The sequence below is a fragment of the Triturus cristatus genome, chromosome 6, assembly GCF_964204655.1.
Source record: "Triturus cristatus chromosome 6, aTriCri1.1, whole genome shotgun sequence".
Taxonomy (NCBI): Eukaryota; Metazoa; Chordata; class Amphibia; order Caudata; family Salamandridae; genus Triturus; species Triturus cristatus.
In genome coordinates, this window is record NC_140589.1 from 449829476 (window position 1) to 449843284 (window position 13809).

The 13809-nt window shown below is 43.6% G+C and overlaps 1 protein-coding gene across 15 annotated transcripts in view; it reads right to left on the reverse strand.

Annotated features, from left to right (window-relative positions):
• Positions 1-13809, reverse strand: part of DST (dystonin) — a 1436897-nt gene that overhangs the window by 376199 nt on the left and 1046889 nt on the right. For all 15 annotated transcript variants that reach the window (XM_085610880.1, XM_085610881.1, XM_085610884.1 and 12 more), the window contains 2 exons: positions 8097-8226; positions 5011-5210 (listed from right to left, as the gene is read on the reverse strand). In XM_085610880.1, the coding sequence (XP_085467006.1) occupies positions 5011-5210; positions 8097-8226 (330 nt within the window). The remainder of the gene's footprint in view (positions 1-5010; positions 5211-8096; positions 8227-13809) is intronic.

Here is a 13809-nt window from a genome sequence, read left to right on the forward strand (position 1 = left end):
GTAAGCATTATTTTACCTATTTATTTTTGTACGCTTTACATTTTTGAGATAGTTTAACGTGTACTTGAGTATAAGCTTTGCAGCATCATCTTAGCAATAAAAGTGAAAAGCAAGTTTGAGATGGGCATCATGAAGGAGCCTGACATAGCTTAAACAGAGCTAGCAAAACGAAGACTCTTCAAGTACCCCTCACTGGAGGAAGAAAACATATATGATGCTTTGCTCTTCAGTAATTTCAGAGGTTTTGTAGGAAAGGTAACATCGGGGAAAAAGATGCATAGGGGAGGGTCTTTGCCACATGAGACATAATTCACAAACACTAGGGTAGCAAATGGCACATGTGTAATTTTCAGACACAAACTAGATGTTCTGAAATGTGTAGGGAATCTCTTTACAAATATTTGTGACTCACCACTAATGTATGACTGAACTGGCGCTCAACATTTTTGGCCACTTCTCTGATAAAACCCCTCATGTAACTTCAGTTAAAAACTTCTGCTAATTAATGTATGATTAAGTAGACTTTGCAGGCATGTGCCACATGGATTTACTTCTGCTTAATGGTTTGTCCATCAAGCATACATTTAATTTTCCAGGCCTAAATCAGATACACTCCAGAAAAAAAAATGGTTCTATGAACAGGACCATGATGTAAGGGTGTAAGGGTGCCTGGATGCTCTGTCCTTCCGAAGGGCATCTCCCAAACTGCTGGTTGAAGTGGACTATTCCGTCAGTCACCCCCACATGACCGTGGCCCATCTCAGCCCTCTGGCAGCCCTAGAGAGGGTGTTCAGCTTCCTCTGAGGCTCCGTCGCTCCCTCAGAGCTCTGCTGTGGGACTCTTGCTTACATTATTAGAAGCCACGCGCCAATAACAACCCCAACCCTGCAGGAATCAAGCTGGTATTTTTTTCCATTTATCTCTAAAAGGCATGTCTTTGGGCTCTGTTCCTGGAGCCCACCTGCCACCACTGTACTTTCCTTAAGTGACCTTTGACCCAACCTTCTCTATAAATAAACTTCAAAAATACAACGAACAGATTTTAAGCGTTTCAATTTTATTGCAGAAAAAGGTCAGGGTCACCCTGACATCTGGAAAAGGACGCGAGACATTTCCAGCGCTGCAGCTGCGGGGTAAAGGGCCCCGCGCCACTGAGGAGCGCGCTCGCCGCGGTCACTGCGTGGTTCGTCTGTCTGGAGAGACGACAACGCTGTGTTTTCTCACTTGCAATTTAAATCGAAGGGCAGACCTCCGACATCAAGGCAGGAGTAGAAAGACGTTAGTATTATACAACTCCCCTCACACTCGAAATGGGCACTGGCCGGCTTTGTTTTAGTGACTGTCTTTCGTAAGCTCGTTGCGTTGTAGTGAGGGACGAGGCATGTATCGGGCACGGGCTTTTGACAATTTTTTAAGCTTTACTTTTTTTTCAGAGGCTCTTCGTGACGTGTTCGGTTTGAGACAAACATTCCGCCGCCTTCACTACACCGCGTGAACACGCACCGCAGCAAAGGCAGAGAGCGGGAATAACCTTCCAGCTCAAAGAAAACAGAAGCAGCGCACGGGAAGGGCCAACCCTATTAAAAAAAAAAAACAAGAACCCGGAACACAAAAAACAAACAAACAAGGCGGACCCTAGAAACCAGATACGACATCTAAGTCACGGACTGCCCAAGGAAAACAAGCATGGGCAAAGTTAAAAAGGTTGGCGGTGGCCACCAGCCTTTTGCCTGTGTCAATGTTTGTTTTATTTTGGCAAAGTGTTTGCAAAGCCTTACTGTGGGAAAAGCAGGATCATCACATCTTAACAAATTTAGCATTTAAAAATAAAAATAAGAATAAAACGAAATGTTGCTACTTATTAGGGAAGAGTCTCAGAGGGGAAGAAGACAATGAAAGAAGCCTGGAACGAAGTTTTAAATCGTAAGGGCTGCTCAAGACATCACTAATAAGTAGGGAAAACAAGGCTGTTGGCGGCTGCAACATTAGCAGCCCCAATGACTTATTATCAACAAACAAGGAAAGTTTGATATACCTGTATGAAACTAGATGTAGCCCAACTTTACAAAACTATGAACAGGTAGGAAGGTACCAACTACAGACTTCAGTGCTAAAAAGAAGGGTTTGTACAATACTTCTATCCAGGATATTATAGAATCTATGGGCACATGGTTTTACCAAAAGGAGGCCATTAATTGTTTTCAATGGGACAGGTATGCACAGAGCAATGGAAAAGGGCATTAAAAGTGGCTGATTTACACCTGAAACCTTCTGCTGATGTTTGATCTTCACCATCTGATAACATGTTAAACAGCTTTCCACATGCATCTATCAATGATCATTTCTCTCCCTCTGAATATATACTTGGCTTCTTGAATTCACAAATTCAAAACAGCCCTGACTGCAGGCAGTACACTACCTTGGGAAGGGGCTTCTGATTAGTCTTAAAGACCACCCTATCCTTGTGACACTGAACGAACAGTCCCTGAGTGGGGAGCGCTTATAACTTGCTGATGTGCCTGAGTAAAGAAATCACTTTGAGAAAAGCCGTTTTCCAAGAAAAAAACTTTGAAGGTGTTTAGTTGCTTGGAGATGCACCAGTGGACAAATCTCTTCCACTTGGCTGTATAACATGCGCATGTAGTCGGTCTACATACCTCACACAATATGGTCATACACTCCTCCGGAATATTTAAGGAGCAAAATTTTAGGAACTCAGGTGCAAGATCACTAGACTGCTTCCCATTAGGGTGCCTGATTTGGCTGCATTGTTGTGTGAGAAGGTCCAGCCCGATGAGCAGCTTCTCTTCTTGGAGAATAAAATAAGATCTCCATGAGCATTGCGCACCAGGGCTGTCTTGCCCAAGCTGGGGCCACCAGCATGAGGGTCATGGCCACCTGGCTCACTCTTCTCACCACATAGGGAATGAGTGGGAGAGACAGGAAGGTACAGGCAAACACCCTGGCAACTTCGTCCATAGTGTACTGTCCATAGAGAGTGGGTGTAGGTATTTGGAAGCAAAACTTGGGCATTTTGTGTTTTCTGGGGCAGGAAAGAGTTGATGGCTGAAGTTTCCCATCACTGGAAGTAACTGTGAAGGAGTCGCAGTTGGATTTCCAATGCATTGGACTTGTTGATGCGTCCTGCTTAACAGGCCCGAAAAGTCATTGTCCAACCCTGGTAGGTGTTTCGCTAGCAGACGGATGCTGTTGTGGATTGCCCAGTGCTTGATATCTTATGCTAGTGCAGAAAGCTGAGAGGAGCGGGTACCCCCTGTTTCTATATGTAAAACATAACTGTCAAGCGGTCCATCTTTATGTGGACCACCTTTCTCTAAACAAGTGTGTAGAAGAAGGCTTGGAGATCTCTGTGGATGGCTATCAGCTGTAGATAGTGGATATGTTGACTCTGTTAATGAGGGGTCCAGATACATTGCATAGTCATGCTGACGAGATGTGAACCCCACCAAGTGCATAAGTGTTAATGGTCACCTACAGGATGGGGTCTATGAAAGGCCTGCCGAGCAACAGGTTGTTGCAGTTTCACTACTGCAGAGAGCGCTGAGTGCCGGTCTCTATCCACACCAGACTGGGTCATGTACAATCTCGTGTGAGGCACAATTGCTCTGAGGAGGCCATCATACCCCAGAGCTTAATTACAACTCTTACAGTCAGCGGGCGAGTGGACTGAAAAAAGGCAGAGGCTGTTGGAATGCCATCACCCTCTGCTGGTTAGGACATGCTTTCCTTGTAACCACATTTACTAAGTCGTCACCAGCCCTATTACAACTGATTGCCTGCACCAAGTATGAAAATGGGCACAAGCAGAATACTCAGTATTGAGGATTACATATGTGTGTCAAAGTTAAACTGATAAAGCTGGTAGGTGGGACACTCTATTTCTTAAATTGACAGCTCACAAGGATCTTAGACTAGCCTATGGATTGTTTTGAGTCATAGATGGACCCATGTTTACTTTAATGTCTAAAAGTATGAATTTGTGGACATGTTTACTCATGAGTTCTGTTCTGATGCTGGCCCTTGTAAATCATTGATTTATATATTAAGCAAACATCTGTGCAACAACTGCTGAACAAGGCCACCAGAATAAATATGCAATGATTTACACTGAGATGTTGCAAGGTCTGGTCAATGACTCTATTGTTCATTACATATTGTTGTCTTATGTCTGTATGCACTGTACTGACCGAGCACAACGGCACTGTGGCGATCTCTATTATGTGAATAGAACAGTCTTGTCTTTCAGATACAATTTAAATTATATGTATCACTCGGTGGGTTAAAGCAACATCTGCTGAATCTCTGCTAGATGTGAGAGTCAAAGGACCAAATTAAAGCTGAGGGAAGACGGAAAAGTTAAGGCAGAGGAAAGACGGAAGAGTTAAGGCAGAGGAAAGACGGAAAAGCTTCTTTTATCCTCACCTCACACATCATGCACACACTCATGCCAGTAAAGTGAGAACTGTTGAAGTGGTTAATACCGGTGTCTAGTAGTTAATGTGCTGGAAAGCAATATGCACGAAAGCAATGTTTTTGGGTTGCATAGAATGCATAACCAATATCCTCACTGTGCAGATCGAAAATACATATTGTCTCAAAGACAAGTAAATATGTCAGAGAAAACTAGGACAATTGTAATAATACTGATAATAATAAGAATTCCCATGTGTAGCGTGCGGACACATCGCCCGTCAAGGGTTTCAAGAGGCCGCCAGGGAGATTAAGTGAACTGTTACCCAGAGTCACATGATGCTGAGCTATTGAACTGCGAACCCCACGCTCCGGAGTCAGCACCTCTGGCCGCGGCGCCACACCTCTCCCATTGTCAGAAACTTAAACAAACAGAACTTTGCCTCTGTTTACCAACTGGTATAGATTAAAAGCTGCTGTTTGCTGAGCACTCATCACGTTTCTATCGATCATACTGAGCAACCAACAGCTAACTAGGCAGCTGTGAAAGGGCCTCGAGGAGCTACGCGGAGCACTCACCTGAACCTGCTTCTTCTGTGTCCTCAGCATGTTGGGGTCAATGGAGAGTGGCCCGAGCACACTGGCCATCAGCTCCTTCTCAACAAGCCACTGCTTCAGCTGGGCTTCTGCAGACTGGAACTGGGCCCGGAGATGGGATGACTCCTCCAGCGTGTGCTGCCTGTCGGCTGCCAGGCGACTGAGCTCTTCCCACCTGGAATCTGCAGCACAAAAAACAAGGCTGTCATTCTAACTGAACATGTGTGAGCCAAGAAGTGTAGGTGTGAACTGCTGCTGTCGCATGCTGTAAAAAGAGGTGAATGCTAGTGCTTGTGTAAACCAGGTGAGCCAGACAAGGAGCGGAAGCCTCACGCACCCAGAGCCACATTCACATGGGCTGCAGCCACTTCGCCAAGGGAGCTCAAGTCCAAGATATACAATAGCCATTTCCTGCATCAGCAACACCAGGGCTGGAATCATAACCCCACAGGAAGCCTCTTTTAACCCTGCATGAATGCCATCCAGCTATTCAAGACACAGCGAGTGTGCAGCTCGCCCACCGTAACTGAAGGCCGATGGGAAACACAAAACTAGCACACTTCGGATTTGAAAAAAAGGAGTCAACAGCACAAAGTAAAACAACTTTTAGATCCAAGTCTGGATATTAAGGAGAAAGCCTGCAGTTCAGATTGTGAAGGGGAAAGCAGCATCTTTTTTAAATCTATGGAGTCCTTTCTATTACATTTGTTGAGTTAAACGAGGTGTACTTAACAAAGTAGTATAAGGGTGTCCCTCATCGCTACAAGTCCAGTATGATTAAGAGGGCAGTTTATCCAGACATAGGCCATTACTACTGGCATGTAATACTGCACCCGTAAATACCAACACCACGGTGGGCGGTATTTCCCAAGAGCCTTACTTCCATCCCATTCCAAGTTCTGCACCTCGCAATGGAAGATACTGCAGTAATGTGCCTTTAAACCCCTCCGACCTGCACAGCTCTGAAAGGGAAATATTTTCCCTGCACAAATTCCTCACAAATCACCTTGTCCGTGGGACATCCTGGCCTCCTGAACTCAACAGGCTCACAAGGCCCAGCATCACAGGATAGGACATTCCCAATACCCACCACTGATAATCACTGGCCACTCCACAACCCAAACAAAAGGCTCCAGCATCACAGGATAGGACATTCCCAATACCCACCACTGATAATCACTGGCTACTCCACAACCTAAACAAAAGGCTCCAGCATCACAGGATAGGACATTACCAATACCCACCACTGATAATCTCTGGCCACTCCACAACCTAAACAAAAGGCTCCAGCATCACAGGATAGGACATTCCCAATACCCACCACTGATAATCACTGGCCACTCCACAACCCAAACAAAAGGCTCCAGCATTACAGGATAGGACATTCCCAAAACCCACCACTGATAATCACTGGCCACTCCACAACCCAAACCAAAGGCTCCAGCATTACAGGATAGGACATTCCCAATACCCACCACTGATAATCACTGGCCACTCCACAACCCAAACCAAAGGCTCCAGCATTACAGGATAGGACATTCCCAAAACCAACCACTGATAATCACTGGCCACTCCACAACCCAAACCAAAGGCTCCAGCATTACAGGATAGGACATTCCCAATACCCACCACTGATAATAACTGGCCACTCCACAACCCAAACAAAAGGCTCCAGCATTACAGGATAGGACATTCCCAAAACCCACCACTGATAATCACTGGCCACTCCACAACCCAAACCAAAGGCTCCAGCATTACAGGATAGGACATTCCCAATACCCACCACTGATAATCACTGGCCACTCCACAACCCAAACAAAAGGCTCCAGCATTACAGGATAGGACATTCCCAATACCCACCACTGATAATCACTGGCCACTCCACAACCTAAACAAAAGGCTCCAGCATCACAAGATAGGACATTCCCAATACCCACCACTGATAATCACTGGCCACTCCAAAACCCAAACAAAAGGCATCAGAAAAGTGACAAAAATAGCATGCATTTTATTTAATGCATTACTATCTCCACCTGCACTTCACAGTATGGAATGCATACACTGTCTATCTCACACTAATTGCGATCAAAGGAAATAAAAGATGTTAATTGAAAGAAAATCAACTGGAAAATCATTGGTTAATTTTGAAGGCGACAATGGAGTCAACAAATCCATTTCCCTTCCAATCATGCTAGATACTCAAACATGCTGTATCGTATTGGCATACAGGAGTTCCCAGTTCGTCGGCAGTCTAATGCGTGAAGTAGCAGCGAGGCGTCAGGCCCCTCTGATAGTGATGCTTAGGACATCCGATTTGTCAACATAAGCCTCCTCAGGTAATGTAAGTGAGAAATGTGTTGTAAAATGTATACCAGACGTAAGACACGGATGTATGTCGTTACAACACACACTTTTACAACGCATGCACTTACAACGCATTTTTTACAACGCAACATCCACTACAACGCATTCCATTACATAGCATGACACTACAACGCATGTTTAAAAACTACCTTTACAACGCATTCCATTACATCGCATACTACCTTTACAACGCATACCATTACAACGCATAGTATAGGGGTAAAAATTACTATTCTAACTCCAGGGGGTGCAACAGTAGGGTAAGTGTTGGATTGCATTGTAATGGTATGCGTTGTAAAGGTAGTATGCAATGTAATGGAATGCGTTGTAAAGGTAGTTTTTAAACATGCGTTGTAGTGTCATGCTATGTAATGGAATGCGTTGTAATGGATGTTGCGTTGTAAAAATTTTGTTGTAAGTGTAGTGCGTTGTAACAGTTGCGTTGTAAAGGTTGTTCACCGTAAGACACACACCTTGCGCAGTAAAACTGCACATTGAACACAGAAATAATGTAGTGACACTGCATTTCACGAAAGGACCCTTCTAGGTCACCGGCATTATCTAAGTAGGAGACTCATGAATGTAAATCAAATATTCAAATGATAACCAAAAAGGGATTCAGTAAATCCTCAGATGTGACTGTGAGGGTAAATCAGTCACTGCAACTTGAGCTTTGATGACATTCGGGAAGATAGTCCACATACCTATCTGGGCCAACATCTGCTTCCACTTGGCAGCTTCGGGAACACCAGGATATGTCTCCAAAACGTCCCGCGCGGTGTCCTTCAGCGCCTGCAGCCTGCTTGCATTCTGCTTCAGTTCTGCCTGAAATGCCTGCGGTGTGAGGACAAAATACAGCACTATCAATCAATCAATCAATCAATGAAGCTTTATTCGATTAAAAATATTAATCATAAAAGCAATAACACATTATGTAAATACAATAGACATAAATAGCTACATTAACAATTGATTTCTTGATTTAAAAATGAATTAAAAAAAATACAGCACTAAATACATAGCGATATCAGAAGCGATATCATCTCTTAAAACAATTTGTTGTTTTCCAAAGTCTTTTATATGTCTGACATTTTGTCACCTGCAAGTGCCCCTTGCTGCCTTAATTGTCTCTACATTTAGTTGTTTGTCTTGCCAGGTGGACATCAACAGAGAGCTGCATCTGATGTGAAAATTCGATGATAATCAGAAAAGAACAGTTTAAAAATGAATAAAAGAAAGTTGAAAGCAGTGGTCAATCAGCATCAGTGTGCAACAGTTTAGACAAAATCATTCAGCGTTGTCCCAGTACACAACAAGATTATGGGTCTAATTCACCTAAACTGAAGAGAAAGAAGTCTCCTCAACAAGTCTACTGCATCACCTAAGGTCTATACCTGCTGGTATACTCTAACTTACTTTAAGGAGTGGAGTTCACACAAAATGAATGCAAAAATGCGCATAAAAGGCACAGTCACGTCGCTGTTGACTGTATTAAAAGTAGGCCTGGGCAGTGAACTCCGCTCAGTTCGTGGAGATTGCAGAGTTTGTGGAGGTTTCTGTGCTCTGCAGAGCACACAAAGTTCCGAAAAACTCTGCTACCCGTAGTGGAGTTTTTTTTTTCACTCGCGCTCGCCAACGTTTGGTTGGAAAGAGAGGAAAATCCAACGCTAGACCACCTCCCAGCGAGATGTCTTAACACGGGCAGTCGCAGATGGTCACCACCGCTCGCGTTGAGAACCTTCCATTCACGTAGAGAAAGCTGCCACTCGAGTAGAACTTCTACTCAAGAAGCAGCACCCTCTTGCACTGCACATGGTGCCATTCACGCTGGTTTTACAGAACAAGACAAACACCCGGTGCAAAAAAGCAGCACGAATGGTGCAACGTAACACACTCTGCCGCTTGCGGAACTCTGCATAGCACGGCAGAGTTTTTTTGCCACTTCACGGAGTTCCGCATAAGTGAAAGCCGCCCAGGCCCAATTAAAACCCTAATCTTTACACCTGTTTAAAGAGACCCATCGTCAGCTCACACAGATTTCTAGAACTATATATCTACGCGTCAGCAAGTTGGCAATAGTAACTCCCTTCATTACACTAAAGATACTGGGTCTTATAGTAGATGGTGTGCTTGCATTACAAGGTATCATAAACCTTTGTCGATGCTGCTTTGTGCATGCCTCACATTTTAATATTACAGGCAAAACGTTCTGTAACCAACAATAACCTAGCATAATCTGGTGGTGCACATGGAAAGCTATTTTATTTGCTTATTAACTTTTTTGTTTTGGGGATTTTATACCTTGTGAACTTAGTCCGAGTACACTGAAGCACTTTACAAGAGCACCAACTTACACTTACACTACACAAGGTTTTATGTTTTTTTAAGAACAGGAAGATAATGGTGATTTGCCCAGGATCACAGGATGTTGAGCCAACACCAGGGCTTGAACTTGGTTCCCTAGCTCTTAAATCAGCAGCTCTGACCATTAGGCCATATCTCCGCTGCCACATCTGCTCCTGCGACATATCAGAGTTTCGATTTATCTTCTGGAAAATGTTTAAATCATGGTGATTTATGGAACTTAAAGTTATCCTAACTGATGCCGAGTCCAATCAACTCCAGAGCTACTATACAATTATGCAACTAGCCAATGATCAATGAACATACGGAGGTAGGTAGGTCTTTCAGCGGCCTAAATTTACAACATTGCAAAATACTTCACCCAAACCTTCGGAGAGCCCCTAACTTTCTGCAATGGAAGAAGAACCAAAAAGTAATTTTAAAGAGTTACTGTGCAGGAACAAATCCTCCATCACTCGTTCTTGCTATGCAAATGTTTACCCTTCCTTCTAGTCCTTCTTTGCCGTTCCACACCATACTTCTCTCTCTTTTCACATTGATCATGGTTGATTAGGCTGCAAGTGCTGGGAAGTAGTAGTTGTAGCATTATATACATTATATAACTAAAATAATCATAAATGTTGAATTGTGCAACATACAAGAGGATACGCACTACTCCGTTATAAGCACACATTCTACATCACAGTTGGGCATACCACCCGTCGTCAACAGCCCCAAGAGAGAGACCATGACTTTCCATGGGTCCTAGAAGTACTACAGAGAGGTATCTGATAGGTATTTGAACCTTCCCAGAGGCCCTCCAGAGCACATCATCAGATGTCACTGAGCCGCCATCAAAAGCCACCAGAAGCCTGCAGTGGCCCTTCAGAGGAGCACAAGAACTCACTGCCCAAAGGTCACTAAAAGGGCTTCAGGGATAACCTGAATGTGTTCAAACCGGACCACCTGGGTAAAACTGGCAGCCATCAAGCAGACCAATAAGAAACATCAGATTTATCATTCTGACAGTCATCGTTGGAGTAGTACCAGTGTCCCTGACCCCCAGAAGGCCCAGTTAACACCACTAACAGCTCAAGTGACATCCAGAGAATCACCAGGTGCCCCTAAGAAACAAACAGCAAGATGTCACTAAGAGAAGAATGTATGACGTTACAACACATACATTTATAATACAGTTTTTACATCGCAACATCCTTTACAACGCATTCTTTTACATTGCATGCCATTACATCGCATTTTCAGAAACTACCTTTACAACGCATTCCAGTACATCGCATTATACCTTTACAACGCATACCATTACAATGCATACTATTACATCGCATTTAAGAAGTGTTGGATAGTATAGGGGTAATAATTACTATTCTAACTCCAGTGAGTGCAACAGTAGGGTAAGTGTTGGATAGTGTAAGGGTACTATGCGTTGTAATGGTATGCGTTGTGATGACTTGCGATGTAATGCCTGCGTTGTAGTGACATGCGTTGTAATGACATGCGTTGTAGTGAAATGCAATGTAATGGCTGCGTTGTAATGACATGCGATGTAAAGGATGTCGCGATGTAATGACTGCTATGTAAAGATAGTGCGATGTAATGACTGCGTTGCAAAGGTTGTTTCCCCTAAGAAAACCAAGACCCCGCCCTCATGTGGCCAACAGAGGCAAGCTGGGTAATAGGCAAGGGAGTTAAGTGGCTGTGGTGAAGGTGTGTCTGCATATGTGCGCATGTACCTGCTTGTGTGTGCACACATGTGCACATTTGTTAATACGCGACACTGCAGGCTAGTTGAGTATTTGAAAAGGCTGCAGCCTGAACGTGCATTTTATGTGTTTTCAGGCTTATTGTTTTAATGAGTATATGTAGACTACTCCCTTTGTAATTGTAATTGCATTTATATAGCGCTTACCTTACCTTGACGAGGCATCAAATCGCTTTTTCGTCGAGTAACAGGCTACTCCGGAACCCATAACGTTTTAGTGGTGAATTAGTATAGTGAAATATGAAATTCATTTGAGCGGTGGATATGTTAGTCTATAGTCATATAGTTAGTGTGTAGAGGGCCGCAGACTGTGTATGTATGGATAACGTTATGTTGTGTTAAGTTAAATTCATTAGTAAAGCACACTGTGAAATCACGAGCTCCTGGGCTCACTTGGCACTCTGATGTTAAAGACATCTATCTTATTTGCCTATGAGAGTACAGGCTGTGTGACAGGCCTTTATATTGATCAGCAAATACTATTTGTGGCACTCATCTAGGCTATGAGACTGAGAAGCAGACACTAAGGCCGTGTGGTGGACACACCTGTGAGTTTCGCCAGTAGAGCTGACATCTATGAACTGCTCCGGGATCTCAATTCTTTTTCTACTACAAATGGATTCTGAACTGAAGCATCCATAGATTAAGAACTGTTCCTAGTGCTTCACGAGCCATGTTCATTTATGGAATGCCATTCACAATACAACACAACACTATAAAACATTATTGGAAGAAACCCGAAATGGAGATTGACAAAGATAAGAGAATCGCAATAAGGAGGAGACGTGTGGTCTCCTACCAATCAGGTCCATCATAGCAAACAGGGTGAGTAGTTATGATATTGAAAATGTTAGGCCAATTCAGATGGGCCACAATGAAACCATCTCCAGGATTTACAATCTGCTATCCTTTGCAAGCATCTGTGTCTGTTATACAAGAGTGTAGTAAGGAGCAAAAACAAAATCTATTTCATAAAGATTCATGAAATGAGATATGGTACCCCATGACACATTCCTACTTTGACCATCACTGGATTTATAATTCCAGTGCAGGGGAACGGACCAGTCTGTTCAATGTTGCAGTGCATCGTCCATGTACTGCCACCAGGTCAATGATGTCATTCATGGCGCAGTTTTTCCACTTCAGGTCTTTATTGTGTTCAGTATTTGTGAATTGAAACATTGGTGCGTAGCTTTTTCTGGGAGGTGGGCGGGGGAGAGGTAGAGAGGTGGGGTAATGGCAAGTGCTCTTCTTGGTGAAACCTGCGCCCTACCCTTCTAGCTTACTACATATTTGCGGAGTTACTTCTAGAGTCAGAGAGGGAGCAAAGGTGGGGGACTATGGAGCCCGACCCTAAACCATGAGGAGGAGCAAAGGTGCTGCTACCTGATAGACCATAAGGGCATGGGAGGGAGTTGGTATGGTCAATATAGGTTGGGTATTCTACCAGAATATCATGAATATGGTCCTACAAAATGGTATAACCAGAATATTTGAAAGTTCTATATTACAAAGGTATGTCTATATAAGTAAGTATATATTTATGATTCTTAACTCCACATATACATACCTTGATGAAGTGCGAAGATGTGGATTTAATCAATGCTTATCGATGTGCACTTCCCACTACAATATTGTAGTAGTCGGTATTCTGCCTACAATATTTTTGTAGGATAATAGCTTTGTAGTTGATATTCTGACATGGAACCTAGCGGTTGAAGGGAAAGGAGCACCTTGATCTGTGGAGTGTCCTACCTCTGTACCCCTATAGTTCAGATCCACCTGCAGTCTGTCAGTGGCAAGAAAATAGACTTAAATGTGTAGATGAATGTGTGAAGAGAAGAATGAGGGAATATATCTGAAGAGGGAGTTCAGGGACTTTAAGGAAAAACAATTGCAAGGACAAATGAGATATGTGACAAGCCGATGGAGAGATGTGTAAGTAAGGTAGGAGCTGGAGTATGTGAGTGGAAGAAGAGCCAGAAGCAGAAACAGAGTGTACTGTACAATGTCAGAAGGATGTTGAATTGCTATTGGATGGTGAGGAAGTGAGACTGAACATGTGTCAGCGGCAGATGAAGCGTTGGGATTTATTGATTGTGAGAAGAATGAGGGAAAGTAAGGAGGAAAGTGAAGGAGCGCAAGGCAAAGATGATTGGTGTTTGATTGCGAGAAGGAAGATGCTTGGGTTGTGAAAGGCTTGAAGAGATGGGTTAGAAGGGGGTGTGAGGACAAGGGAGTATGGGCCATATGTACGAAAGGAGATTTCTTTTCTTACTGGACCAAATCACAAT